This window comes from Natator depressus, chromosome 6, assembly GCF_965152275.1.
Source record: "Natator depressus isolate rNatDep1 chromosome 6, rNatDep2.hap1, whole genome shotgun sequence".
Lineage (NCBI taxonomy): Eukaryota > Metazoa > Chordata > Testudines > Cheloniidae > Natator > Natator depressus.
In genome coordinates, this window is record NC_134239.1 from 124,448,103 (window position 1) to 124,474,000 (window position 25,898).

General features: G+C 41.9%; 2 protein-coding genes and 1 long non-coding RNA gene across 3 annotated transcripts in view; 2 read left to right on the forward strand and 1 right to left on the reverse strand.

Annotated features, from left to right (window-relative positions):
- Positions 1 to 2,906, forward strand: part of NID2 (nidogen 2) — a 54,557-nt gene extending 51,651 nt beyond the window's left edge. The window contains exons 20-21 of the mRNA XM_074956518.1: positions 643 to 755; positions 852 to 2,906. Of these exons, the coding sequence (XP_074812619.1) occupies positions 643 to 755; positions 852 to 862 (124 nt within the window). The 3' untranslated portion in view covers positions 863 to 2,906. The remainder of the gene's footprint in view (positions 1 to 642; positions 756 to 851) is intronic.
- RTRAF (RNA transcription, translation and transport factor) lies at positions 1,750 to 23,944 on the reverse strand. Its single transcript, XM_074956519.1, has 8 exons — positions 23,773 to 23,944; positions 20,175 to 20,299; positions 17,974 to 18,073; positions 16,909 to 16,995; positions 13,483 to 13,571; positions 9,352 to 9,420; positions 2,974 to 3,022; positions 1,750 to 2,106 (listed from the first exon to the last, which is right to left on the reverse strand). Exons 1-8 carry the CDS (start codon positions 23,831 to 23,833, stop codon positions 1,952 to 1,954), a joined length of 735 nt encoding a protein of 244 aa, XP_074812620.1. The 5' UTR covers positions 23,834 to 23,944; the 3' UTR covers positions 1,750 to 1,951.
- LOC141989620 (uncharacterized) lies at positions 7,734 to 22,724 on the forward strand. Its single transcript, XR_012640015.1, has 3 exons — positions 7,734 to 7,781; positions 22,210 to 22,340; positions 22,517 to 22,724. It is a non-coding gene; the product is annotated as an uncharacterized LOC141989620 (long non-coding RNA).
- Positions 23,945 to 25,898: the final 1,954 nt, after the last annotated feature.

A 25,898-nucleotide genomic window follows, 5' to 3' on the forward strand; every position in this document is an offset into this window, starting at 1 on the left:
ACTAATATACAAGTTAGTCATTTTTACAGAAACCATTTGCGTCAAATAGACTGCAAAATCAACCCCATATTCTTCAAGCCAGTTTGGCTTAGTAGTCCTTTCAATGGAGGCCCAAATGGAATATGTGCTTTGTATTAAAAGCACCTACCCCAGCTTTCACATTATCAGTGCAAAAAAAGTATGAATAGGGCCACAGCTACATTTTTATATGACATTCTTGGTGTTAGGAAAAATCTTGAGACTCCCATTTCCAAATGGGAAACATGCCCCATACCTAAGGCCCTCTTCCTGTTTCTTCCACCCACTCCAAAAAACCCTTGTAGTGGCAACAAGGAACCACTCCCAACCTCATTCCATTATTTTCAGTTTAAACGTGTATGTCCTTTCCAAATTTTTAATGACAGACATTTGGGAGGTAATACCACTGCCTTTGAAAGTTCCCTTAGTGATTCTGCCCTGTGCTGATTAAAATAACATTAGGACAACAAACTGGCTTGATGCAGTTACTGGGTGAGGTTCTCGGGCCTGTGTTATGCAGATGGTCAGAATTTAAGACACAAGGAACCATTATAATTTATTCTGAAGATTGAAAGAGGATTTATTTCTGTGGGAGACTAAAGGATTTCTCACTTTTGTTCATAGGGACGGTGTTATAGCTGTGAATAAAGACAATGGCTTCCTTACCGATGAGTATCTTCCAGAGCAGAGATCACATCTCTATGGAATAACTGCAGTTTACCCATACTGCCCAGGAGGTAAAGTCCATCTTGTTTAGTGTAGACCAGCTACTGCCAATATGTAAATTTCACTATCTTAACATGAACTTCCATCTATTTCCTCTCCCTCTGCAGCAAGAAAATAATTTGCTACTTCAAGTGAAAAAAAGTTCAATCTTTACACTGGGAGGAAGAATTCCAGACCCAGAAAACTATCACTGCACACCACTGAGGGGAAGAAACTACAGAAAAGGCCATTGATATTTACTGAAGGCAATGAAGTGATCTAGTTTAATGCAAAAGATTATCAAGTATTTAAGTTATACCTCAATCTTTACTACTGTATTTTTTTAAGATGACATTTTGATATATTGCAAGAAAATATAATGGCTCTGGGAATACTATGCCATTACTCTAATTTTTGCTTATGTAAGCAATTTTAAAAAAAATGTAGTGTAACTTTCTTAATCCAGTATTTTATGGGAGGAAATTAAAACAAATCAACAATCTGACCAATAGGTTCTTTTTAGCCAAAAACTTAAATGTGAATGGAAAGATTTTAATGCAGTGTCTTACCTGGGTCAATTAATCTACAGCCCTGATCTTGTGTGTATTTTAGAAACTGTGCTGGGAAATGGCAAATGCATTAAAGATTTTCCAACATACAGTTCTAGATATCTTTCCCTCTGCCTCAATGCATGTCTTTTAGTATTTATATTAGAAGAATATGCTAACTTTATGGTCCTTAAGTGACTCCAGAGACCTACCCATTATTGACCAATCCATGTTCGTAAATATCTGTTGAAATGTAACTTTCACTTTTTCTAGGTTATTTCAGTAATTAAATAAAGTATGTTTTGAATTTTCCATACGATCTAGGTTTTTGTTGCATAGCAGAGTAGTAGTAATGGTGCCAAAACTAGGATTTCATAATGCAGAATATAGCAACACAGAACTCTAAAAGGGCATGTTATATAAAGATTTGCAAACACAAAAACAAAGCAAGGAATAAGGACTACTATACTTGGCAACTCATAGATACACATTGTTCTGTTTAGCATTTCCCCAACTTTATTTAAAAGAAAAATGATGGTAATTCACTAGACCAGTCAAGATTCCATTTCCTCTTTGCTTTCTTTCAAAAGAGTGGAATATCCACTTCAAAATGCATGCCAGAGTTGTACATAGCTCCTAACTGTACTAAGTACACAGGAGACTAGAGAGTCTTCACTTGCTCATCTTCCAACTTTCCCCAGTCTGTGGTCTGTCTTTGGATCAGCAATAATTGCCTGAACTGCTACAATGGCTTCATTAATTTTTGTTTGCAGCTCTCGGAGTTCCTCTATATGCAGCAATCGAAGAATTTGGGCAGCTTCATTAAGAACAGCATCTAGTTCATTGGCAAAAGGAGAAATGGATTAATAGCTAATAAGCACTTTCCCTTTAAACATGGAGACACTCAGACAAGAATAATTTCTAAAACAATTCACAGTTGTATGAAAAGCTCAGAGCACAAACTAAAGTATTCCAAATTTGCCATGAACCCTTTTGTAATAATGGGCCTGATTCTCAGGCCTGGCCAGCATGTTCTGTGCAAGACCTAAGATGGCTTTACACAACCTCTGTGGTACTCCAAATCTGAAGCTGCCCAGGACTAAGTGAACAAGGGAGCTGCAGCAGACCTGAAAATGAATTAGTTCTGAGTAGTAGTTTAATGGTAAAAGTGATATCTGTGGCAGTCAGAGTAGACTAGACTGTAGACAGTTAACCATTATTCACTCAAACAGAGAGCACATCAGTTTGTACTATTACATCTGGCTAAAGCATGCTACCTGCAAACCAATAATCAAAACACAGCAGATCAACACTGGTTCCTTTGGCAACCATTAAATCAACAGAAGTCCTCTGCCAGGAGAAACAAGGTTTTATAAACAAGACACTTTCAAAAGGATAAATCCCTCTTGCAATAAACTATGTCAGTCTTTATATGGCAGCAACATGTAAACATTATCCTGAGACATTATTCTACTCTATCAATATACCAGTAGTCTTCTACTTTTATGCTCCAGCAGAAGATGGAAGAACTTTTGTAAACAAATTCCTGCAAGTAAGAAAAACCATCCCTTTTTGGCTTCTATCAGCTTCTGGAAAAATTATGCCTTTTTACTGTACATGTCATATACTTCTAGAAATTAACTATGTACTTAGTCCAATGCAGTATCATGTTTAAAACAGTATATAAAGAATAAAATCTTACCTCCTGTGTCAAAACCAAGAATGTGCTTTTCTAAAGCAACAGGCAAACCCTTGAAGGAAAAAAAATGAAAATGCCATTAGAAATGCTTGGGAAAAAATTAGACTAAACTTTGGAGTAAAATGGACCATAATTTTGCCCAACTAAAACAAATGTGATCATTCCGGTTGAACCCACCTGAGTACCATGTTCTTCACAAGGACTGCATTTGACCCAGTTTAGTGCAATGTGTAATCTAGCTGTACATCAAAGGGAAAGAGTTTCATCCTTAACACCATTCCCTTCATTCATTATCTTGCCTGCTCGTAGAGCACAGAGTGCACACTTTGGATCACCTTCCAGCTTTCAAGTAGATTGCGGTAGCCAAGTTTCTAAGTCCTATTTCTACAGCGTTGCTAATAGAAATGTCAAGACCACCTTACAGTGGCACTAGCAGCACCACTGTAAGGTTATGTCTACACTGCAGTGACGCAGCTACGCCACTGCAGAGTCCCAGTTTAGACACTTCCTACATTGACAAAAAGGGTTTTTTCCCCTCAACGGAGATAATCTACATCGCTGAGAAGTGGTAGGTACATCAATGGAAGAAGGTTTCTGAAGGCCTACACGCATCTACACCAGGGATTAGGTCTACCTAACTATGGTATTCAGGGCTATGAAAAATTTTCATGCCCTGAGTGACGTGGCTAGATTAAAATTTAGTTTTAAGTGCAGACCAGGCCTAATAGTTTCAACTGAAATTTTACTGGCTGGGAGACAGAAGTCCATGGACAATGATAATACAAGACTACTTAAACACAAGAGGGAACAATCCAATTACTAAAGGCAGTTCAAATTTTATGTAAGACTGAGAGGTCACAGCCAAACCAAGCGAATTAAGTTAAATGTAGCACAACACCCTCAGTCCAGCTACACAAAGGCTCCTAGAGCATGAGGAAAGTAAGTGGTCCTTTATATGCAATGTTCTCTCCATCTCCTCCAACCTGTAAAGGGTAACTGTCAGATTCAAACTTTTATATTAAATTTCCTACCTCTTAGATTTTTTAAGTCTTTACTTGTAATCATCTAAAGTGTTATTTTCCCACAATTTATTCTGTTTACCTCTTCTACTACATTCATCTGACACAATGAAAACAATTTTCTCTAATCAGTATCATACTGTACATTCACAGGATGCTATATGTTTGGATTGCAAACGCTCCAGAAGAACGTTAAATTTCAATGGAAACAAAATTTGTGAACCGCTATAGATGTTTTCTATAAACAAGCATTTAAAAAAACCCCAAACTTGGGACCTAAGTTGACCCTCATTGCCTTATGGGGCCTTAGAGGCCTGTGGACATAAGTGAACTCAGTCAGTTCCTTGTGGACTGGTTCCCACATACAAAGAAACCCCACAAAGCTACAACTAGCATCTTCAGTCTTGAATGAGCATGGACACGCTTTCAAAACAGTCATGGCCCAATGTTTCAATGCAAATTCAGTGTTTAGGAACTAAAAACTACTCATACAAGATCTACAGCAGGCTTTGAAGCTACTACTCAAAAAGCTGTTACCCATATATGAAAGCCCCTAGCTTCCAGGGGCCAGATAATCCATGTGAAATTCTTCATTTCGGAACAAAGCGAAAAAAATATTGCTACAACGTAAACATGACAACAACCAGTAGTAAACTGGTGACTTGTTAGTTTTAAAGTGTGTTGGAGGATTGAGGCCACTAATGTTACCTTTCTGATGAGAAATACTATTTGGTAATGCCTCCTTCCCACATGGACATGGTGTCAGCTCTCTGTCCCTGGAACAGAGAGTCCTTTTGGTGATACACAGTGATCTATGGCTCTCACAGCAGCTGTTCATCCTGGCAAAGCGGCAGGGAAGTCATTCTCTTCCTGGATCATGTGGTATCTAGCACTGTTATTGGGGCAGGCAAGGAGCTGTGGGAGCAACAGATGCTTTTGCAGCAATAGTGGGTGTGCTCTTATTCCCCCAGCGGCTCCAGGCTTTTTGCCCAAAGTGATTTTTAGTTCTCTAATGGTGAGCTGGCAACCTGAAATTAAGCCCTGACTACATAAAGAAAAGGAAACAAGTGGTCATTTAAAATCCCCTCCATCCAATACACTAATTCACTTTACAGACTCATGTCCAGGAAGAATCAAATTTAATAAGCAACCAATTTCAATTTTGTGTGACCAAAAATAACTGAAGTCACCTATTCGTTTTTGCAATCCAGTGCAAATAAAATGAAAGCCTGCCTGATTTCAGGCTGTGCAAAACCTTTGCTTCAAGACTAGCCATTCCATGCACGTTTTATCCAGCATGGAAGTGTCACTAAAATTTTAAATACTAGTCCCTTAAAATAGAGGGCTATCTTTTCTTTAGAAGCACTGAGGGATGCCATTATACAATTTGTTACATAAGACAGTTATTGTTTTCCAGTGACTCTAGTATACATTTATACCAGATGAAGCAAGCAGTGCTGCATTGAATCATGTGCACTGTACAACAAGGTCTAGACAATATGGTGGTAAAAATGCCCTTGTCCGTTTTACACTTGAGCTCCTGAACCAGCCCCTGGGGTATTAGTTAACTCGTGCTGACCATTAATGGCCCTCTCAAAGGGCCACTCTGTTGGCCAGGTTCACTGGAGCACATTGGACTTGGCCTACCCCTTCCTACCTCTGACACTCCCTATGTCAGAAAAACCCCAGGAATCAGATGCTGTCTTAAGGCAGCTTTATATCCTCTTTGTGCCATAAAGAGGCTTTATGAAGGGATGAGAATGTGGTCTTGTGGCAAGACACCAAAATAATTAATGTAACTACTTCCTCTCCCTTGTGTCCATACTGTAAAGTCTTTACAGTATGGACACTGATTGCAAACCTTTAATTACTGTAATACAGATAAAATGATCTTGTACTGAAAGTTTCTTATGTTTATAGAAGGAATTTGTTTTCATATTTCAAATATACCTAAGGTACATTACAGGAATTGGAAAGTGTTCATATTCAAGTCAGTGATAAACGTTTCTCTTCAGCTAACAGTATAATCAGAATCTTAGTCTAGACTCCGATTAAATATTGACCTAGAGCTATAAAGTGTCAGTTTAAAAAAAAATCCTAGTCCATATTTAAGTAAGTAAATCTACTGATCTTAAAAGATGTAGTTTTTGACAGTCCTAACCAACTTAAGTTTTCAGTTTATTCACAGAGCTGGTAAAAAACAGGTGGGGTTGTGCAAGTCTCCCCACAGAGTCCTGGCAGCATGCCTCATCCTTCAGCTGGAGAAATCATCTCTAGGAGTTCCATTTCTACATCCATTTAATCCTTAGCCATTGTGTTGAGGCTGCCAAGAATGTCAGTACAACAATTCTTATGCAGAGTCTTGTCCAAGGGGCACAGGAAAGAGACCACAGCTTCACTGAAAGCAGTTATTTAACAGCCATCAGATAGCTCAGGTTGGTAGTGTCCAAAGTTGGGCAAAGTCTGAGAAGTTTGTTACCCTCTCTATCCCATTAAGTTCCTAATGATTTAGCTTCTTAAAAGACATTTTGATCAATTTGGCACCTTTGGTCTTTCTTCCTCCTAGAAGGTGTGTTGTGGAAGATCCAGTAGTTCATTATATAATCTATTTATTCTGCTAATCTGATTTCCCAACTCTATGCAGCACCACCAAGTTGTGTACATTCATTAACTAAGTATCTGAGTGGTTATGTTACCAAAACGCTCATCCTCTCACAAACCGATTTCTTCCTTACTATTTGTCTTGGTCACTTACTGCATCACTCTACAATTTAGTCCATAAGAACTCTGGGCTAGTTACTGGCTCGTTCTATGCCTTCTGTGAAGAGCCAAACACACCTCTGGGAACTACAAAATATTAACAGATAACCCTGATTGCCAAAAGTAGAGAACAAAATGGAATTCTACCCTCTCCCAAAGAATAGGGTTATGTTTTCTTATAGCAGTTACTAGTGGGGGGGCAGGGCGGGGAGAAATCAAACTTCTGTTTTCCTACTCCAACACTGTAGTGACGCAAGTCACAGCAGCAGAGGGTTAGCTTTCAATTTTACAAGCTTAACATCCTATAACTGAAATTGATATAGTAATCTCAGCTGTTCACATTTCCTCTTCTGGTAATAGTTTTAAAATCTAATTCAACCACTAACGTACTGTGACACTGCATCTCATATTGGTCATAGTAATATTATGATGATAGGATTATGGCATAATAATGATGCCTTTCATACAGGATGGGTCATGTAAGAGGTCATTGGAAAAGTTATGATTTGCTAAATATGATTATCCTATTTGTATGCATGTACCATTTTTGTATCTGAAGTTATGAATATTGACTATATATATCTGTATTTCGAATGTGGTTACACCTGGGTAACACCCACTAGGCAAAATGCTTCCAGCCTAGACAGCTGGTGGTGAAGGGCCTATTCAGGATAATGGGCCATTAGGAAAAACAATAAGCCTTAGGAGAAGCTTATCGCCCACCTGGTGAGCCTTCCTGAGAACTCCAGACAGCCTGTCAGTAATGGCTGCTATGACTCAAGGGCATCTGACCAGACCACATGACTCTATACTCCTTTTTCCACAAACTGGTCTGGGAACCAAGTTTGAAACCAAGGGTTCCCACTATATGGAAAAGCTATATAAGGCAGGGAGTGACATCATCTGTTCTTCACTCCTCAACACCTGAAAGAAGCGCTAAAAGGACTTGGAATGGAGGCAGGAAGCCCAGCTGCAAAGCAAGTGCAGCTTGCGCCTTGAGAATCTGCAAGCCTTCTTGTATCATCAATCAGGGTGAGAAATAGCTAATTCATACCCAATCTTTCTAGTATCTTAGGTTTAGTTTGTGGTTGTGTGTATTTACTAGGTAATCTGCTTTGATCTGTTTGCTATCACTTAAAATCTTTGTTTTATGTTTTGACCTAAACCTGTTTGCCTTTAAGTGAAGTATCTGGGGAAAAAAATCTCAACTTGGTTAACACAAGTTTGTTGCATATTCCTCTCCATGTTGAGGGAGAGGTGAACCGGGAAATAAAATTCATACTGGTTGGAGTTTCAACCAGGGCAGGGCGGTACAGCTCTGGGGTCCTAGGCTGGGAAGCTGGGGGTATCTTGGCTGTAGCCTCTCTATTGTTGGTTCATGCAGTGGCTGGACAGCTGGCATGTAACGGTAGCTCAGTGTGTCCCTGCCCGTGTGAATGCTGGTGGGAGTGTAGAACTGGGCGCAGTCTACAGCTTGTCCCAGCAGCACAGTGTGAGAGGGAGCCCAGGCTGGTGGGTCAGAGGGCTCAGTGGAACCCCAGTTCCAGGTGGCACCTTGGGTGGAACCCATCACATGTACATTTACGGCCTTTGTTTATTGCACCACTGCTTACTAAGTCAGTGTGGGTTACAACTCAAGACTCATTTGTAGTCATCAGTTATTAAGTACAAGAAGTGCCATCTATTTATCATACAGTATGTGTTGCTGTGATGTAGATATTATGAGGAATGAAGGGACCTGCTACTCTTGAGCACATATAGATGCTTTTTAGGAACAGTTCTGGACGATGCTTTGCCCTAAAGGTGTACAAGTTGCCTTTACTACCTGAACTCAGTACACCACACCAGCAGCTCGTACTGCAAGTAATGGAATGAATGGCCAGAATGTTTAAGAAACGACTCTGATAAACCAGAATTATTCCATGTGAATATTCCTTCTGCGATGTTTGTCCAAAAGCATTCTGAATGCCTTACAAACCTATCAGTATTCAAAATTGCTCTGTAGCCGTATTTTCACAGATATATTATTCATGCAATTCTTTAATTATGGAATTATACATCTCAGTCATTTCTCTTGGATTGGGGGGGGGGGGGGGGAGGAAGAAGCCTAGATTCCCTCCCAAACTCCCACAAAAGTCACATGAGAAGCTTGAAACAGCATATTCTACACTACAGGGAAGAAAATAAAATACTTCCACTTGTTTATTTAGCCACCACTACTACTTGGAAACAAGAGTCAGCCCAGGACCTCTCTGCCAATTTCACTGAAATGATACTGAAACCTGTCGTAGTGTACATTACTGTAATGTTAGAGGATTGTGATTACACTCCATTAAGCAGTAAACTTTTGTTTAAATAATCATCATTTACAAATATAGCTATATTTGTAATATGAAAAATCACATGCATTTGATTATGCTTTGTGACTTTTCCTTTGCTCTTTCAGATTCAGGTTTGCTGTATGAAGTGGATAAATCATCTTCTACTTCTCCTACCTGAATGCTACCACACACAAATAACATCCATTTCTATATTTAAATGTACTTGACTGAACACTGTAAAGACTCATTACATCAGGTGGACTTGTGTTACATGCACATACCTCCTTTGATTGATTTGCCTTTCCTATGGCGTCCTGAGTCAAGCGCTCTTGAACCAAAATGCGAATTGCCTAGGAAACAAAATTTGAAGACCAATGTTAAGAATTCCATGTTGATGCATGTCTCTCCAGTACTCCAAAGAAGTCAAACAGCTTGAAGCAGCTTTAACCTCTACCAGAGGCTAGCTCATCCCCAGGATGAACTAGCCATTGTCCCCTCCTAAGTCAGCAGTACCTACCTTTGAGGCTATGCTGTCAGCTGCAAGGCCCCCAAAATTTTGCACTACTGGAACCTTTCCATTGAATGTGCTTTCTGCAGCTGGGGGTCCTTTGCGACGATCTAAGCCCTCATCCACGCGCACGGAATCTGAAGTAAATCTGGCTATTGAATTGTTTATAAAATCTAAAATCAAAAGGACCTGTAATATTTAAAAACGGGGGGAAAAAAGTCTAGCCTTGATCTTGGATATCTTAGAATCCTTCTGCCCATCTGGTTAATTTACTGGCTCCTGCACTTGGCAACTTGCACCACTCCAGGACTATTCATATTGATACACGTCTGTATAAAGGCCTCTAAAAATAAACAAGGGATATGAGCGAGCCAGAATTCGACCATAACAAAGCAAAAAGCCTGCTCATTACAGCAGTTTCTCTCACCATTTCCTTGCTGAGTTATCCAAGTCTGACAAAAGCACTGAAATTACTTCATGCATCACTTCACTTTCTATTTCTCCTGTTGCTTGGCATATGATTAAAGTTGACATGTGACATTACAAATTGATCTAAGGCAATACAGAATTTTCTTTCAAACCAGGGGAGCTAGCATTGAGAGAGACTAATTTGACTAAGAATATGAATTTGTTTAGTATACCTCATGAAATCATTACATCTCGGATGATCATCAAAATAATGAGACGTAGCAAAAAGAAAATTATTTTAGCACAGTTGGTACCTGTGAGGAAGATGTTCTCCCCGGCCAACTTCTCAAAATGTTAGTTGGGCAAAGAGAACATAAAGGAATTTTTGCTTTACTAGCTACTAAGGTTTAGTAAATTTTAGCTGGAACTCGTTCTCTTAGGCTTTTCTAAAGCAGCCATTGTATAACATCCAAGTATTAATTTAGATTATCACATTGTTCACATACAGAAATTATGTATCACAAAATTGTGCACAAACCGCAATTTCACCGACACATTCTAGCAATATCAAGCCACGAGAACAAAATTAGGGTGGTTTATGTAGCCAGAACGCCAACATGGAATTTTAGTATTAACCCAGTTAAAAGCAAAAGAGCTCTCTCAGGATGTTCTTTGCCGTACTCTCCTCTTGCCTGATTTGTTTTGTCATCCTCTCCGCATTTCTGGTCCTATTCACTGCTTCTCTCAAATTTTTTTTCCCCCAAACACATTTACATAGAAGAACATAGTACAAATATAGTAGGGCTGTCAATTAATCGCAGTTAACTCGCGATGAATTGTGATTAATATTTTAAATCAAGATTAATTTGAGTTAATCGCAGTTTTAATCTCACTGTTAAACAATAGAATACCAATTGAAATTTGTTAAATATTTTGGATGTTTTCTACATTTTCAAATATATTGATTTCAATTACAACACAGAATACAAAGTGTACAATGCTCACTTTATATTATTCATTACAAATATTTGCACAGTAAAAATGATAAACAAAAGAAATAGTATTTTACAATTCACCTCATACAAGTACTGTAGTGCAATGTCTTTATCATGAAAGTGCAACTTACAAATATACTTTTTTGTGTGTTACATAACTGCACTCAAAAACAAAACAACGTAAAACTTTAGAGCCTACAAGTCCGCTCAGTCCTATTTCTTGTCCAGCCAATCACTAAGACAAACAAGTTTGTTTACACTTATGGGAGATAATGCTGCCTGCTTCTTATTTACAGTGTCACCTGACAGTGAGAACAGGTGTTCGCACAGCACTTTTGTAGCCAGCATTGCAAGGTATTTATGTACCAGATATGCTAAACATTAGGACGCCCCTTCATGCATTGGCCTCCATTCCAGAGGACATGCTTCCATGCTGATGACACTCGTTAAAAAAAGAATGTATTAATTAAATGTGACTGAACTCCTTGGGGAAGAATTGTCTGTCTCCTGCTCTGTTTTACCCACATTCTGCCATATATTTCATGTTATGGCAGTCTCAGATGATGACCTAACACATGTTGTTGGTTTTAAGAACACTTTCACTGCAGATTTGAAAAAAAGCAAAGAAGCTACCAATGTGAAATTTCTAAAGATAGCTACAGCACTCAACCCGAGGTTTAAGCATCTGAAACACCTTCCAAAATCTGATCGGGATGGGGTGTGGAGCATGCTTTCAGAAGTCTTAAAAGAACAACACTCCGATGCGGAAACTACAGAACCCGAACCACCAAAAAAGAAAATCAACCTTCTGCTGGTGGCATCTGACTCAGATGATGAAAATGAACATGCGCTGGTCTGCACTGTTTTGGTTCATTATCGAGCAGAACCCATCAGCATGGACACAAGTCTTCTGGAATGGTGGTTAAGCATGAAGGGACATATGAATCTTTATAGCATCTAGCACGTAAATATCTTGCGACACCAGCTACAACCGTGCCATGTGAACACCTGTTCTCACTTTCAGGTGACACTGTAAACAAGAAGCGGGCAGGCTTATCTCCTGCAAATGTAAACAAACTTGTTTGTCTTGGTCATTGGCTGAACAAGAAGTAGGACTGAGTGGACTTATAGGCTCTAAAGTTTTACATGATTTTATTTTTGCAATGGAGTTATTTTTTGTACATAATTCTACATTTGTAAATTCAACTTTCATGATAATGAGATTAACCTAATACAAGCACTGTAGTGCAATTGAAAAGTACTGTTTTGTTTTTTTACAGTGGAAATATTTGTAATCAAAAATATAAAGGGAGCACTGTACACTTTGTATTTTGTGTTATACTGATTTCAATTACATTTGAAAGTGTAGACTACATCCAAAGACATTTAAATAAATGTTATTCTATTCTTGTTTAACATTGCGATTAATTTTTTAAATTGCCTGACAGCCCTAAAATATAGTGATTATTGCTGTCTAGCACTGGATATAGTGAAAATGTAAAAACTACATTTTTAACACAGCTATTATAGGTTTCCATATACTTCATAAGAAGCCATTACAAACTTCTAAATCCACACTATCTCCCAAACAAATTTATACTAGATTGTAGACTCTGCAGGGCAGGGACCTTATCCTTTTATTTGTCTGAAATACCTAGCATGTTTTTGGTTGCTGAACAAAACAAAGCTTATAAGAAAATGTGGAAATGATTTTGTTAGTTTGCTCCAATCCAGTACAATGATGTAAGAATACAGTTTTGAACTGAGATTCATAGAAGACTTCCAGAATTCCATCACTGAACCACAGATCTTCTGTGCCTTCCAATTAGTACTTGGGATCGGAGCATAAATTAGCAAATTAATCAGCCAATTTGCTTTATCTGGCCACTAGAAAGTCTGATTAATTTACAGGATAAAATAAAATCTGCTTTAGTTAAGGCAAAGTGGAATGACAGTCATGTGGAAGAAGTACAGGACTGGAAGTCAGGAGAAACAGGTTCTAATTCTGGCTCTGCCACAGATTTTTTGAGAGACTCTGGACATATCACCTAGCATCTGTCTTTAAGTTTCTCCCATCTCTAGACTAGAATACCATTATTTACCTCACAGGTGTGTTGTGAGGTTTACATTCATTAAGATTTTTAAAGCATTCAGAGATGCTGGAATAAGAGGCATGAAATAAGTGCAAAGCAGTAGCTTTAGATGGCTCAGAAGCATTCCAAGTACTGAACACGAATTCTCAGATAACGACTTCAGGAATTCTACCACCATTTGTTGAAAATCTTTGAATGCCCATATCTTCAATTTGGAAGATCATTTTTCTTTTACTCCAACCAGAAATTAAGTACAAAATGTATTAGCAGACAAACTTTTATTTGCACCTAAAAAATCAAAAGTTACTGTCCTCACACACCATGTTATGGGTGAGTTTGTTTCCTGGTAGATAATAGTTGCTCAGATCAGATTCCCAAAAGATGAAAAACTAAAGATGTGAACCTCACCTTAAGCATTACCAAATAGTCGTCATGTCGCTGGATTTGAAGAAGGTTAGCCAAAGCCATCACTCCAGCCTTAAAGTCAGGATTATTCACTGCAAGATAAATACTGTCATCATATTTGGTTCTAAAATGCAGGTTAGATTTCTTGCTCTGCATGTATCAGACTGATCACAAATTTGAATAAGGGGTTCACAGTAACTTGCATGAGTAATCCCACAAGACTACATAGGTGAGTAAGGGATTCACAATCTGGCAATATGTTTGTTTAATCTACATTTCATTTTATAAAGCAAGCAAACCCTGAGAACTGCTGAGCAATTAAAGTGAAGCTGTATTCTGAAAACTGATTATATAAAAATGGCAATAAAGTGTAATTAGCATTATTTTCAACCCACTATGCATGTTAAATACATGGAAACGTCTTAAGAAGCAGAAGGCCAGTCCGGAACAGCAGGGACCAGAGGCAGTCAGAATGCATTGTGCTCTTGGGCGATCAGCACCAGCTCCCAGGGCTGGGTGTCTTGCTCCCCTCCAGGAGCCAGCACAGGGACCGTGGCCAGGCACATCCCCTCCCCCACAGACACGGGCCCCTTGCCTGGGGAGCAGCCACTGCCCCGGCCCCCCAGAATACCCCTTGCCCCCCCCCAGGCCCCTGGACATCATCCAGACTCCTATCGTACGGGCAACTGCCAAAGTCCCACAAGGTACCGAGGGAGACCAGGTCATGTGATGGGGAGGCTGATGTCACCATGACACCTCCCGGTCATATGACAGGTTCTCCCCACCACCATAACACTCCCGGATCATGTGATGGTGTCTCCCTCCCCCACCCCCCATTGCCATGACAGTGCTCAGGAGGGGGTGTTGACGGGGTAGCAACTAGGGACGTAAAATATTAGTAAACAGATATAATTAATAGATTCAATGGGTAATTTTTAAAATATTTACATCCCAATAATGAATATAAATCAGAAGTTAAGAATTTTTGAACAAACGAAGCAAAGGGACACAAGGAGAAATCTATGGGCAGCAGAGAGAGAGAATAAGAGGGAGTTTTTTAAATATACAAGGAACAAAAAGAACCCTAACAATGGTACTGGTCTATTACTAGATGGAAATGGTAGAATCATCATAATAATGCAGAAAAGGCAGAAGTGTTCAATCAAATTGTCTTTTCTATGGGGGAGGGGGAGACAGATGATAAAATCTCATCCTATGGTGATAACCACTTTTTCCATTCTGCTAGTATCTCCAGAGGAAGATAAACAGAAGCAACTAAAGTAAAACATTTTAAAATCGGAAGGTCCAGATAAGTTGCATCCAAGAATTTTCAAAGAGCTGGCTGAGGAGCACACTGGATCAGTGACAGAAAACTGGAGGAAAGCTAATCTTTTGCCAATTTTTAAAAAGGCTCAATGGCATGATCCAGGTAATTATAGGTAAGGCTAAGATTATGTCACGGAGGTTGCAGACGTCACGGAATCCATGACTTCCAGAGACCTCCAAGACATTGGGGCACCACAGGTGCCCAGCTGCTGTGGGGAGGACCAGGCAGCTTCCCAGCAGCTGCCACAGGCAGGGGTGAAGGGGGAGCCGGAAGCTGCCCAGCCCTGTAGGGCAGTGAGGGATCCCTCCCAGCCCCATGGGCAGCAGAGGGACCCCAGAGCTCCCCAGGTGCTACCGGCTGTGTGGACCCCTGCAGCTCCCAGCCCCCACAGGCAGCACCCCGTCCCACAGCTCCTAGTTACCAAGAGCAGTGGGGGACACCCCCCACACACAACTCCCAGCCACTGGCCAGTAGTGGGAGGCCGCAGTTCTCAGCCGCTGGACCCTTCTCCCTCCCCATTTTGTCAGGGATGTTTTTAGTAAAAGTCAGGGACAGGTCACAGCTTCTGTGACTTTTTGTTTATTGCCCATGACCTGTCCATGGCTTTTACTAAAAATATCCATAACAAAATCATAGCCTTAATTTTAGGCCTGTCAGCTTGACATCGATCCTGGGACTCAAATACTTAAAGGAGGGTAAAGTAATTAATGCAAATCAACATGTTTTTAGAAAATAGATCATATCGAACTAACCTGATATTTTTCATTAAATTACAAGTTTGGTTGATAAAGGTGGTGTTGACATAACATCCTTAGACTTCTGTAAGTCATTTGACTTGGTACCACATAACATTTTGATTAAAAAAAATAGAACTAAATAAAATTAACGTAGCTCGTATCAAATGGATTAAAAACTGGCTAACTGATAGGTCTCAAAATGTAACCGTAAAATGGAAAATCATCATCAACCGGGTGTGTTTCCAGTGGGATCCCGCAAGAATCAGTTCTTGGCCCTATGCTATTTAAGCTTTTTATGAATAATCTGAAAGCAAACAAAATCATCACTGATCAAGTTTGCAGACAACGCAGAGATTGGGGAAATGGTAAATAATGAAGAGGACAGGGATCTGGATCACTTGGTAAACTGTGTTTACCAGTTTGCTTCTGGGAATGTCACATGGGACTGCGTTAAAAGCATTAATAAAAATCAAGACATAGCATGTTGATTGCTCCCCCCCGTCCACTAGTCCAGTAATCCTGTCAAAGAAGGAAATTAGATTGGTTTGGCATGATTTGTTCTTGATATTCATGTTGACTATTACTTATCAACTTATTATCCACTAGGTGCTTACAAATTGGTCACTTAATAATTTGCTCCAATATCTTTCCAGGGATCAAAATTATAGTGTAATTACCCAGGTCATCTTTTTACAGATACGTACTATTGTTTGCCCTTCTCCAGTCCTCTGGGACCTAACCCATCCTCCTTGAGTTCTCAAAGAGAACACTAATCATTCCGACATTGCTTCAGCTAGTTCCTTAAGTACTTACAGTGCATTTCATCAGGCCCTGCCGACTACACTACATCTAGACTAGACTATTATTTAGAATATTCTCTTTCCCCCCCACCCCCCTTCTTCTGGCTTGCGTTCCTTCCTCCTCATGCCCGAAAAAAACTCTAGGTATTTTGCTCTACAGGAAAAAGATTCTCCCACCAAAACAAGCTCTTCATCAATCCAATTCAAAAAGACTGAAATTAATATGGAGTAGCTACTTTGGAGCAAAACACTAGCACTTGTCTATCCTTCAGTATAAATGCAGAATCTTGGGAAATAAAGCTTTCAAAACGAACATCAAAAGACATAGCATGCCCCGAGATAGGTATTTTCAGTACAGCATTAGAATATCAGAACCCACAAATTTCAAAAACTCAGAAGATGATTTTCTCAATCTATCTGGTATCCAAAATGCTAAAATATTGACTCTCAGGTTCTCGCTTAAAATATACATAGAGGTTGTAGATTTAAGTGGAACAGATTGAAGGAAGATTAACAACAAAACGTTTTTCTAGAGATCAAAAAGATAAAGTTACTGCATACTTACCATCCAAGTTTATCAGTGGCTCTGCATTTTTTGCTGCATTATCAGTATTTTTAGCACTGTCAGGCGTGGAGTCCTTATACTTATCAGCTGCCAAAATAAAAACAGTTTTGCTTCATGAATGTAAAATTCAAGTGAGAGCTAATAATTAGTTAAAAATTAATAGAGCTCAAAAGCATAGAAAAAAGCATTATTAATGCACATTGTTAGCTGCAATTGGGCCAACTGCATTTTCAGCACACGGTGGAAGACTGGCAGCCAAATCAGTTTGTAGATGTTTCAGTTGTTTCCCCACTACTGAAACGCCAGAAGAGTAAGATTCCAATAAATCTTGCTCAAGTAGCAGTTGTTACTACTGCCTACGTACTAGCTCAAAGGAACAATTCAACTGATTCTTGTAGAGTTAAGAACTACTATAAAAAAAGGTTGTCAACTAGATTTCTAAGCTAGAGCCCCTTCAATATTAATGAAGGTGACATTCAGTAATCACTCTAGATGGGACCATTAGTCACACATTTCAGTTGACCCAGATCCTTGCACATTGGATGGATAGAGTATGACACTTTACTATACAACTGACACCATTCCTATTAGATAACATGACAGGACTATTACCATTTGCTTTCATATTGGGGAAAAAATTAAGTATATCTTGCTAAGAACATGTGACTTGTTATTTCTGAAGATCAAAGATATGCTGAAGACAGACAAAGATGTCTTTTCTGCACCTCTGTGCCTCACATTGATCCCATAGTGAAGTCAACCCTGTGTATTACTTCAATCCTTCCTCTGCTAACAAACTAGGAAACCAATTTTGAGTTTGCTGTTAAAAAAATCAACCCAGAGAAGTTGCTCTGGAAAGGAGAAAACTCTTATTTCGAATGTTGCAAAATAAAAATAGGAATTCATAAAAATGCTGAAAGTAAATTACACCTTTTTAATAAACAAACTGTGTGTTCTCCTTGCTTCAGTTTGAAAAATCCTGTAAAATATTAACAAAAATCATTCAAAACCATTTCCCTACCATCTTTAAGTAAAGGTATTTAAAAAAAAAAAAATCAACCATACCATTATCTCCATACTCAAGCCTAACAGCTAACCCAAGAAGCCAATCAATTGTTTCCTGTCGTTCTTGTATCTTGAAGGGACAGTTAACATCTTTCAGATACTGTAGAGGAGAAAAAAAGGGAAAATGCATCCATCATCATGGCTGGTTGGGAGAGAACATATCCACGAACGAGTCAACAGGGCACAACTGCTTTGATAAATAAGCATTATGGACAATCACCTCTTCTATCAAGCTCTGTTTTGTCAGAAGGCTAGTATTAATGAATGATGTCATCCTGAAATACGTTATATTCCCACTGTGGTTCCTCTGAGGCATTTCAGTGCTTCCCATGCCACAATTCATCCATGTCTCTCATCTTAGTACAGTAAAAGCTTTATCATCTGGCTTGTTGGTGGAATGTCGATGAGTGAGTGAAAAATGCCGGTTAACTAAGAGGGAGTGAGTTTGGGTGTGGGAGGGGGCACGGGGCTGGGTCACGGGAGGGGGTATGGGCTCTGGGAGGGAGCTCGAGGCAGCAGCTTGGGGTGTGGGAGAGGTTTTGGGGTGCTGGATCGGGGGGGGGGGGGCACTCATCTCAAGCAGCTCCCTGCAAGCGGCAACCTGTCCCGGCTTCTCCTAGGCAGAGGCGCAGGAAGCGGCTCTGCGTGCTGCCCTTACCCCGCCTTGATCACTAGCTCCGCAGCTCCCATTGGCTGGGAACTGCAGCCAATGGCAGCTGAGGGGCTGGTGCATGCAGGTAGAGGCAGCATACAGCTGCCACCTAGGAGCAGCTGGGACAGGTCGCGGCTTGTGGGGAGCTGCCTGAGGTGAGTGCCCTACCCCCAGATCCCAAAACCCCTCCCACACCCCAAGCCACTGCCCCAAGCCCCCTCCTGCACCCAAACTCCCTCCAGAGCCTACACCCCACACCCCCTCCTGGACCCCAGCCCCGCACCCTCTCCCACACTAGGAGCAGCTTCCAGAGAGCCACGCGGAGCCAGCCTTGCTGGCCCGAAGCCAACTGGACTATACACTGTACTTTCTATGAAGATTAGAAATGCCGGTTTATAGAGCTTTCCAGTTGGTATAGGGCCGGATAACACAGCTTTTACGTGGAATCATATCTGCTTCTGAACTAGTGAATAATTGATGTTTTCCTTATAATATTATACACAAGAGATTTAAGACTCTAAAACATTCTAATTAAATTTATATTTTATGCCATCACCCTGACCCCCCACATTTCTTCCAACAGCACAAGCAGGAAAGCGAAGGACAGGTCAGAAAAACTGAAGAACTACACCTCCAGTGCTTTAGGGCTCAATTCTACAAAGTCCTGAGCACTTTAGCCTCATCCCTCAAGACACTGAAGCATGCAAGTAGTCCCACAGCCCCATAAATGTGCTGAAAGACTAACTGCTTTGCAGCATCAGATCCAGAGAGTGTTCAGCACCTTGCAGGACTGTGCCTTCAGACAGAAAGGAATGTGGATGTCACACACAGACAGTAAGGAGAGTGTCAAAGTGTTCATGCACAGCAGGTCTGCCACAAATTGATGGCTGTCTACCATGCTTTCTGCAGGCAGTGGACAATCATCCATCAGAAGTAGCAACAGATGGAGTTGGCTACAGTAGACCTTTATATGCTGCTAAAACTAGGATTATCTGATCCTAGTCAGTTTCCACCGTGGTGTATAGTTTCATTTAGAGAAAAACGGACTATTTTTAGTCCCTTTCCTTCTGCATCAAAGGCAGAAATACCTTACCCAGTAAGGAAAGAGGTAAAGATACCAAATATTGCAAAAACTGATAGTGTTTAAAGTGGAAATTATGTACAACAAATTACAGCGTTCAATCACCCCTGCATTTTGGTTTCTGTAAAATATTTAGACTTCTAGCAAATAAAGAATTCATCATTTTCCCCCTTTCATATATATTTGTTGTATGCAGTGCTGTTATAGCCACCTTGGTCCCAGGATATTAAACAGTATGGTTGAGGGAATCTCTTAGATTGGACCAACTTCTGTTGGTCTCTTCTTCAGCTTTGTGTAAGCACACCAACAAAAATTGGTCCAATAAAAAAAAAATTCCCTCACCCACCTTTTCTCTCAAATATATTTGTTGTAACATATAAATTGAGTAAAAAGAGAAATGGTTTATCACCAAAAACTACCACCACACATAGGTTATAATGTGTTCTACTATTTCAGGTACAAAGTTACCTTTTCAAAGGCTTTAGGCCATTCGTCATTGTGTATGTTTCTTAGATTTCCTCGGTCTTCAATCTTGTAGTGTCTGATTTTCTGGTCTTCGAGCCAGACAATAAAGTTTCTAAATTCTGTTTCATCTAAAGCCAGAAATAAAAATAAGCTAAATAATAAATCAGAATAAAGTAATGTTTTCTTAGAAACAGAAGTCAATGAGGGAAGGAGCAGGCCCTTAAATTCTGATCCACTGCATGGAGGTAATTTAAATACCTGTGTCCCCAGCCAATTAATTTTCTTTTTAAATTCTATTGTCCAGTGATTCCAATAATACACCTTAATTTATAATCTTTCACCATGTGGTCTCTTGGTGAGAATTTACTTGAGTGTTTTAATCATGTTAAAAATAGGCTTGAAAACTTCTAATCAGTCAATAACAAGAACAGATTTTTGTCAGAAAATGTAGTTATAGTTACAACTAAACGAAGTATGAAGAAAAAGGAGAACAAAGCAATGATAGGAAAAAATTGCAATTCAATACTCTATCAAGTCACAGGTCACAAGACAGATTGGCTAGCAGGTCACTAAAACAAGGATGCTACATTTTGTAATGTGCATCAACACTGTCTTGTAAAGACAACATTCATATATATGATACATGTACACGCCCCTCTACCCCCTCATGAGGCAGTGCAGAAAGAATTTTGTTCCTGATCAGTGATCCAGGACTGACATGAACAAACTTAAAATATTAAAAACTGTCCATGCAGATTCTTAGGGTGAGATAATTAAGATACTGTGCTAAATTACATTAATTCAGAAACACATAATGGCCCCAGCAGTATCTGTATCGATCTGCGAAAGCATTCTTAGTCAGAATGCAAAATTTCAGTGCTTAGAGTATGGGTGTTATCTCGCTTTTCAAAATATCCTGTCAGCCTAGGTTCTGGGAGGCTAGTGTCCCAAGCTAGTGTACCATCACACTAGAGCTTAGGCATCTGGATGTCTCGAGTGAGGAAGCACTGTGCATGCTCAGACGCAGAAAAACATATGTCTAGGAAACTTTTATTGCAAAAACTTAGGCACTGACTGAGTTCAGGCACCTACAGGGTTCAGAGCAGATAAGCAGGGATTTTGTGAATCCCAGTCCGGTTTGATTCTGGGATTTAGGCACTTAACTTGGCAATTAAGCACCTAAGCCCCTTGGTGAATGTAGTCCTGGGTTTCCTGGCTCTCATTCAATGTAAAATGCTTATTTCAAATCTAACAGGTCCTACAGAACAATCACTAAGTTAGACAAATTGAGGTCTGGGGATGGAGGGAGGGGTGCAAGATCGTTATCTCTTTGGCCATGAGATCCGGAAAACAAAAACCTGCTCTTCAGTGATATAACACGTTAATTTCTACACACAGTTGATGGATGTTTTTAAGCTATAGTATCTCACATTGGCCCCTCAAAGCAGCAGGGCTATTTTGCATTGGTTCAGTGCTTAATATCCTGTAGCAAATTCTACTCCTGGACCTCAGACCAGGGTTAATTTTCAATCCTTGCAGCGAGCCATTCTTTCAGCAGGGGTGGAAATCGATGTTCCCAATGCCTGAAAAAATGTTTTGGCAGAATAATGTACCCTAATCCTGTTGAAAGCAGAAGGGAAAACACAAAAAAAAGATGTGCTCCCAACCTAAATGAAGTGGAACTGCCTGACAAGATAGATTTGATAAGGTAGACTCAACAGTGATCAAGGTGCACCACAAGCACTTTAGACAAGCAACGATGGCAAATGTCAGTATGCAAGAACATCTCTTTTCCACTTTCTGAAGGAGCCACCGTGGAAAAAAACAAACCACCTGAAGCTTAAAACTGAACACACAGGCCAAACTACACATCTATCCATCTATATATGTCTATCTCCCAAAAGACTACAGTAAAAGAACATTAAGGCTGCAAAAATCAAGCGCTGAAAAGTTAGGAAGTGCCAGAAGTAGGGATGCCTGTGCATATGCATTATGATACAGTCTATAATTACATGATCACGTACTATTTTTTCCATAGGAACACCACCTGATTCAGTGAAGGTTGGACCTGCTCTGGGGAATGAATCAGGGCTATGTGTGAATGAGACCTGTCTGCAAGACAACTGTACCTCCTTGGTTGTTGATGTTGGAAGGTGTGTAGTGAACAAGGTAGGGATTGCAGGAAGAGAAAGGATGGTCTTATGGTAAAAAGTCAGCCAAACGGTGCACTGGAGAACTGGGTTTTATCCCTGCCTCTGACACAGAGCTCCTACAGCAGGCTTGGTAGGTTACTTAAAACCAGACTTTTCACAGGTAGCAACTACATTGTGTGTTCATTTTTTTAGGTGCCCAACTTGAGATCCTGGGATCTGAACTACAGAAGTGCTGAGCACTCACAGTTGCAACCAAAGTCAATCCAAGCTGCATCTGAACACATAAAGCAATATATAATGGAAAGCACTCTGAAAAATCAGTTACTAAGCATCTCAAACTGGACATCTGTGCCTCCTCCGGTCGATAACTGCAAAATGGGTATATAATATCACCACCTTAGCCCACAGAAGTCTTGCGAAAATAAATTCATTACTGTTTGGGAAGCACTCAGGTACTGTTGTGATAAACACCATGGAAAAACTCATGAGGAAATAATTCTGTGATCAGGGAAGGGTTTAAATAGTGTGCAGTAAGGTAGGTCTAGGCCACATCCTTAACAACAAAGAGGAAACAAAATATAGAATAGCTGCTCATTAACTAAGCAAATCCTATGCACGGAGACAGCAGCCTGTGGAAAAAAAATTGAACATGATCAAGTAATTACACACTATAAAACAATGCACACACCCAGCTGAAGTAAGGTTGCACAGGCAACTTGAATTCTAGCATTTGCTAACTTTTGACAGTGTCACTTCACCACCTTCATGAATTAAATTTAAAATGAATTAAAAAATAAAAACACAGATTTTGACCAGAAACAGCCTTATCGTACATTGTCCAGGAACATCTCTTTCATAGCCTGATTGCCAGGAAGGACAAAGTATGGATTTCAGAGTAGCAGCTGTGTTAGTCTGCATGGATTGTTAGTTAACACCATTCCTAACGCTGCCTTTCCCCAGTCCAGAGCAGGCCTGAGGGGGAAAGGGCCGCGGGGAGGGGGGGGGGGGTGGGAGGAGGCAGAGCAGGCCTGAGGGGGAAAGGGCCGCGGGGGGGTGGGGGGGTGGGAGGAGGCAGAGCAGGCCTGAGGGGGAAAGGGCCGCGGGGGGGGGGGGGGGGGAGGCAGAGCAGGCCTGAGGGGGAAAGGGCCGCGGGGGGGGGGTCGGTGGGGGGAGGAGGCAGAGCAGGCCTGAGGGGGAAAGGGCCGCGGGGGGGGGTCGGTGGGGGGAGGAGGCAGAGCAGGCCTGAGGGGGAAGGGGCGAGTAGGGGGAGGAGGCAGAGCAGGCCTGAGGGGGAAGGGGCGGGGCAGCTCTTTGGAGGCGGCAGCGGCATGGCTCAGGGTAGCCCGCGGACGGTGAGAAGGGCCCGGAGCAGCTTGCGGGAGGCGGAGCCCGCCCGGGGAGAGGGGCCCGCGGCCTAGTCCCCTCGCTCGCGGCGCCCGGCCCCGCACCTCTGCAGTTGAAGCCGGCGGGGTTGTGGTAATCCAGCGCCGTCAGCTTTCGGCGGAACATGGTCCCTCCGCGGGCCGCAGCGCCTCAGTCTCCGCGCAGCAGCCGCTCGCTCGCAGCGCCGGCCAGCGGGAGAGGGGCGGGGAAAAAGGGGCGGCCTAGGCCGCCCACTGGCCCGAGGCCGAGAGCGGCAGCGACCAATCGGCTGCCCGCGGAGCGAGCACGAGGGACGAAGCCAGCGAGGAGGCAGGCAGAGGGGTCTCGCGTTCAACCAACTTTATTGACAGCGCCACAGGCGGACACGGGCAGGCAGCGAAGGGGCGGGGCAGAGGGATAGATGGCGGGGGGCGGGGCCGAGAGAGGGGGTGGGGGATGTGGGCGGAGCTTAGGGAGGGAGAAGGGCAATTAGGGCACAGGGCGAGGCAGAGGGGGAGGGGAAATGGCTGGGGAGGGGTACAGATAGGGGGAGGGGAGGTGGCTGGGGGAGGGGTACAGATAGGGGGAGGGGAAATGGCAGGGGAGGGGAGGTGGCTGGGGAAGAGGTATGGGGTGGGAGCCGGCTGCTGTGGGAAGGATCTAGGGAGGGGAAGGAGGATGTGTGAGGGGCACAGAGTAGCGGGGCAGGGAAGAGGTGGGTGAGGGATGCAGGAGGAGCCCCCGGTTGCCCTCTGCACCAACAGCTTGAATACTCCCCAGCCATCTCTCAGCTGGCTTCAGCTTCTGTTTTGGAAGGGGGTGTCAGAGAAAATCTTAGCCATGTGGACACACAAGATCATGAAATCTTAGCATTCAGTCACGGGAGAGTCTGACCAATCTAGATTTGGACCATTTCAACTGGGAGAGAAGACAGATGCAAAATATTTCTTTTAAACATATTAATGCTAGGGCTCGTTATCAAATAGGGCCTCCAAAGAGAAGAAGGAAATGTCGAGATAGTAGCCCCTTCTGGCCCATTAGAGCACAGCTGCCCCACTTCAGATCCCCAACAGTTGGGTGTTGGCCCTTATCAATCTGGTGCTGTGGTGCCTTAGCTCTCTGGCTAAGGGACATAGGATTCCTACCCCTTCTGCAGTGTTAGAGTCCAAAACAAAAAGGAAAAACAGTGAACCAGCAATCAGGATCATCCCCAAATTTGTCAGCTATACCCCACCCTTCTGCACCAGGTTTGTCTCCATGGGGTGAGTCCCTTCTTCTCTGTCTGCCTGGGCCAAGTCATCCCAACCCCCAAATGACTCATCCAGGTAGCAAGCTTCCTTAGGTTCTTCACTCTTGGCTGGAACCAGGCTTTCCTCACTGAGGAAGTAGCAGAGCTCTGCTGTCCTTGCTGGTCAGCCCTCAACTGGTCTAGGTCACCTTCTTTTAACTCCCTCTCCACACCTGACATTGGCTGTAGGTTTAGTAAGGCAGGATCAACTGGGCCTAGGAGCCCCCCAGGCAGGTTCCCATTCACCAGAGCCCATCTGTTGGCCCTAAGGGGTCCCTATTGGGATGTCACTATAGCTGTCCTAGCCATTATATCATTCTTCATTAGCTGGAAGGCTTCAGCTGTTGACTTGGATCAGTGGTATAAGACTCAGTCTTCTCACATGATGAGGGGTATCTACATAAATTGTTCCAGCAGAATCATTGCTGGTACTTGGACCCCTGTCTTCGTCTCAGGTCTGAGCCACCGCCATCACAGATCTCACAATTTCTGTGCCACAATGTAGGGTCAGGCCCCTGGAGGATACCACTCCTGAAATTGCTGGTGGAATGTTTCCTCCAAGATACCCAAGGGGTCCAAAATATGAGTCCCGCATAAACTCAGGATGTTACTAGATGTAACTTATACGAGGCTGTTTGCGCCATCCTGGTCCAGTACAGGACCAAAAAGATTACCCATGGCTCAGGTTGCCACCATGCTGCCACTGCCACCCTTTCAAACATTTTGAGAAAGACCCTCTGAATCATCCTCAGGTCACATCATTGTTGGTCTCATAGGATCAGAAAGGCAAGGCCCTGCCACTGTGGGAGATCACAATCTGTTCATGACTTGTTGCACTAGGTGTTGTTGCGGTTGCTCCTGGGCAGCTAAATCCTGGATCAGCTGCTGCTGCGGTGTAACCATCTGCTGGAGGTGTTCTTGGTG

Excerpts from the sequence above, each read along its gene's own strand:
- RTRAF (XM_074956519.1), bottom strand. The coding sequence starts at position 23,833 with ATGTTCCGCCGAAAGCTGACGGCGCTGGATTACCACAACCCCGCCGGC. Across the intron at positions 16,996-17,973 it reads GCTTGAGTATGGAGATAATG|CTGATAAGTATAAGGACTCC; the intron begins GTATGGTTGATT and ends TTATTTTGGCAG. Across the intron at positions 9,421-13,482 it reads ACTATTTGGTAATGCTTAAG|GCAATTCGCATTTTGGTTCA; the intron begins GTGAGGTTCACA and ends TTTGTTTCCTAG.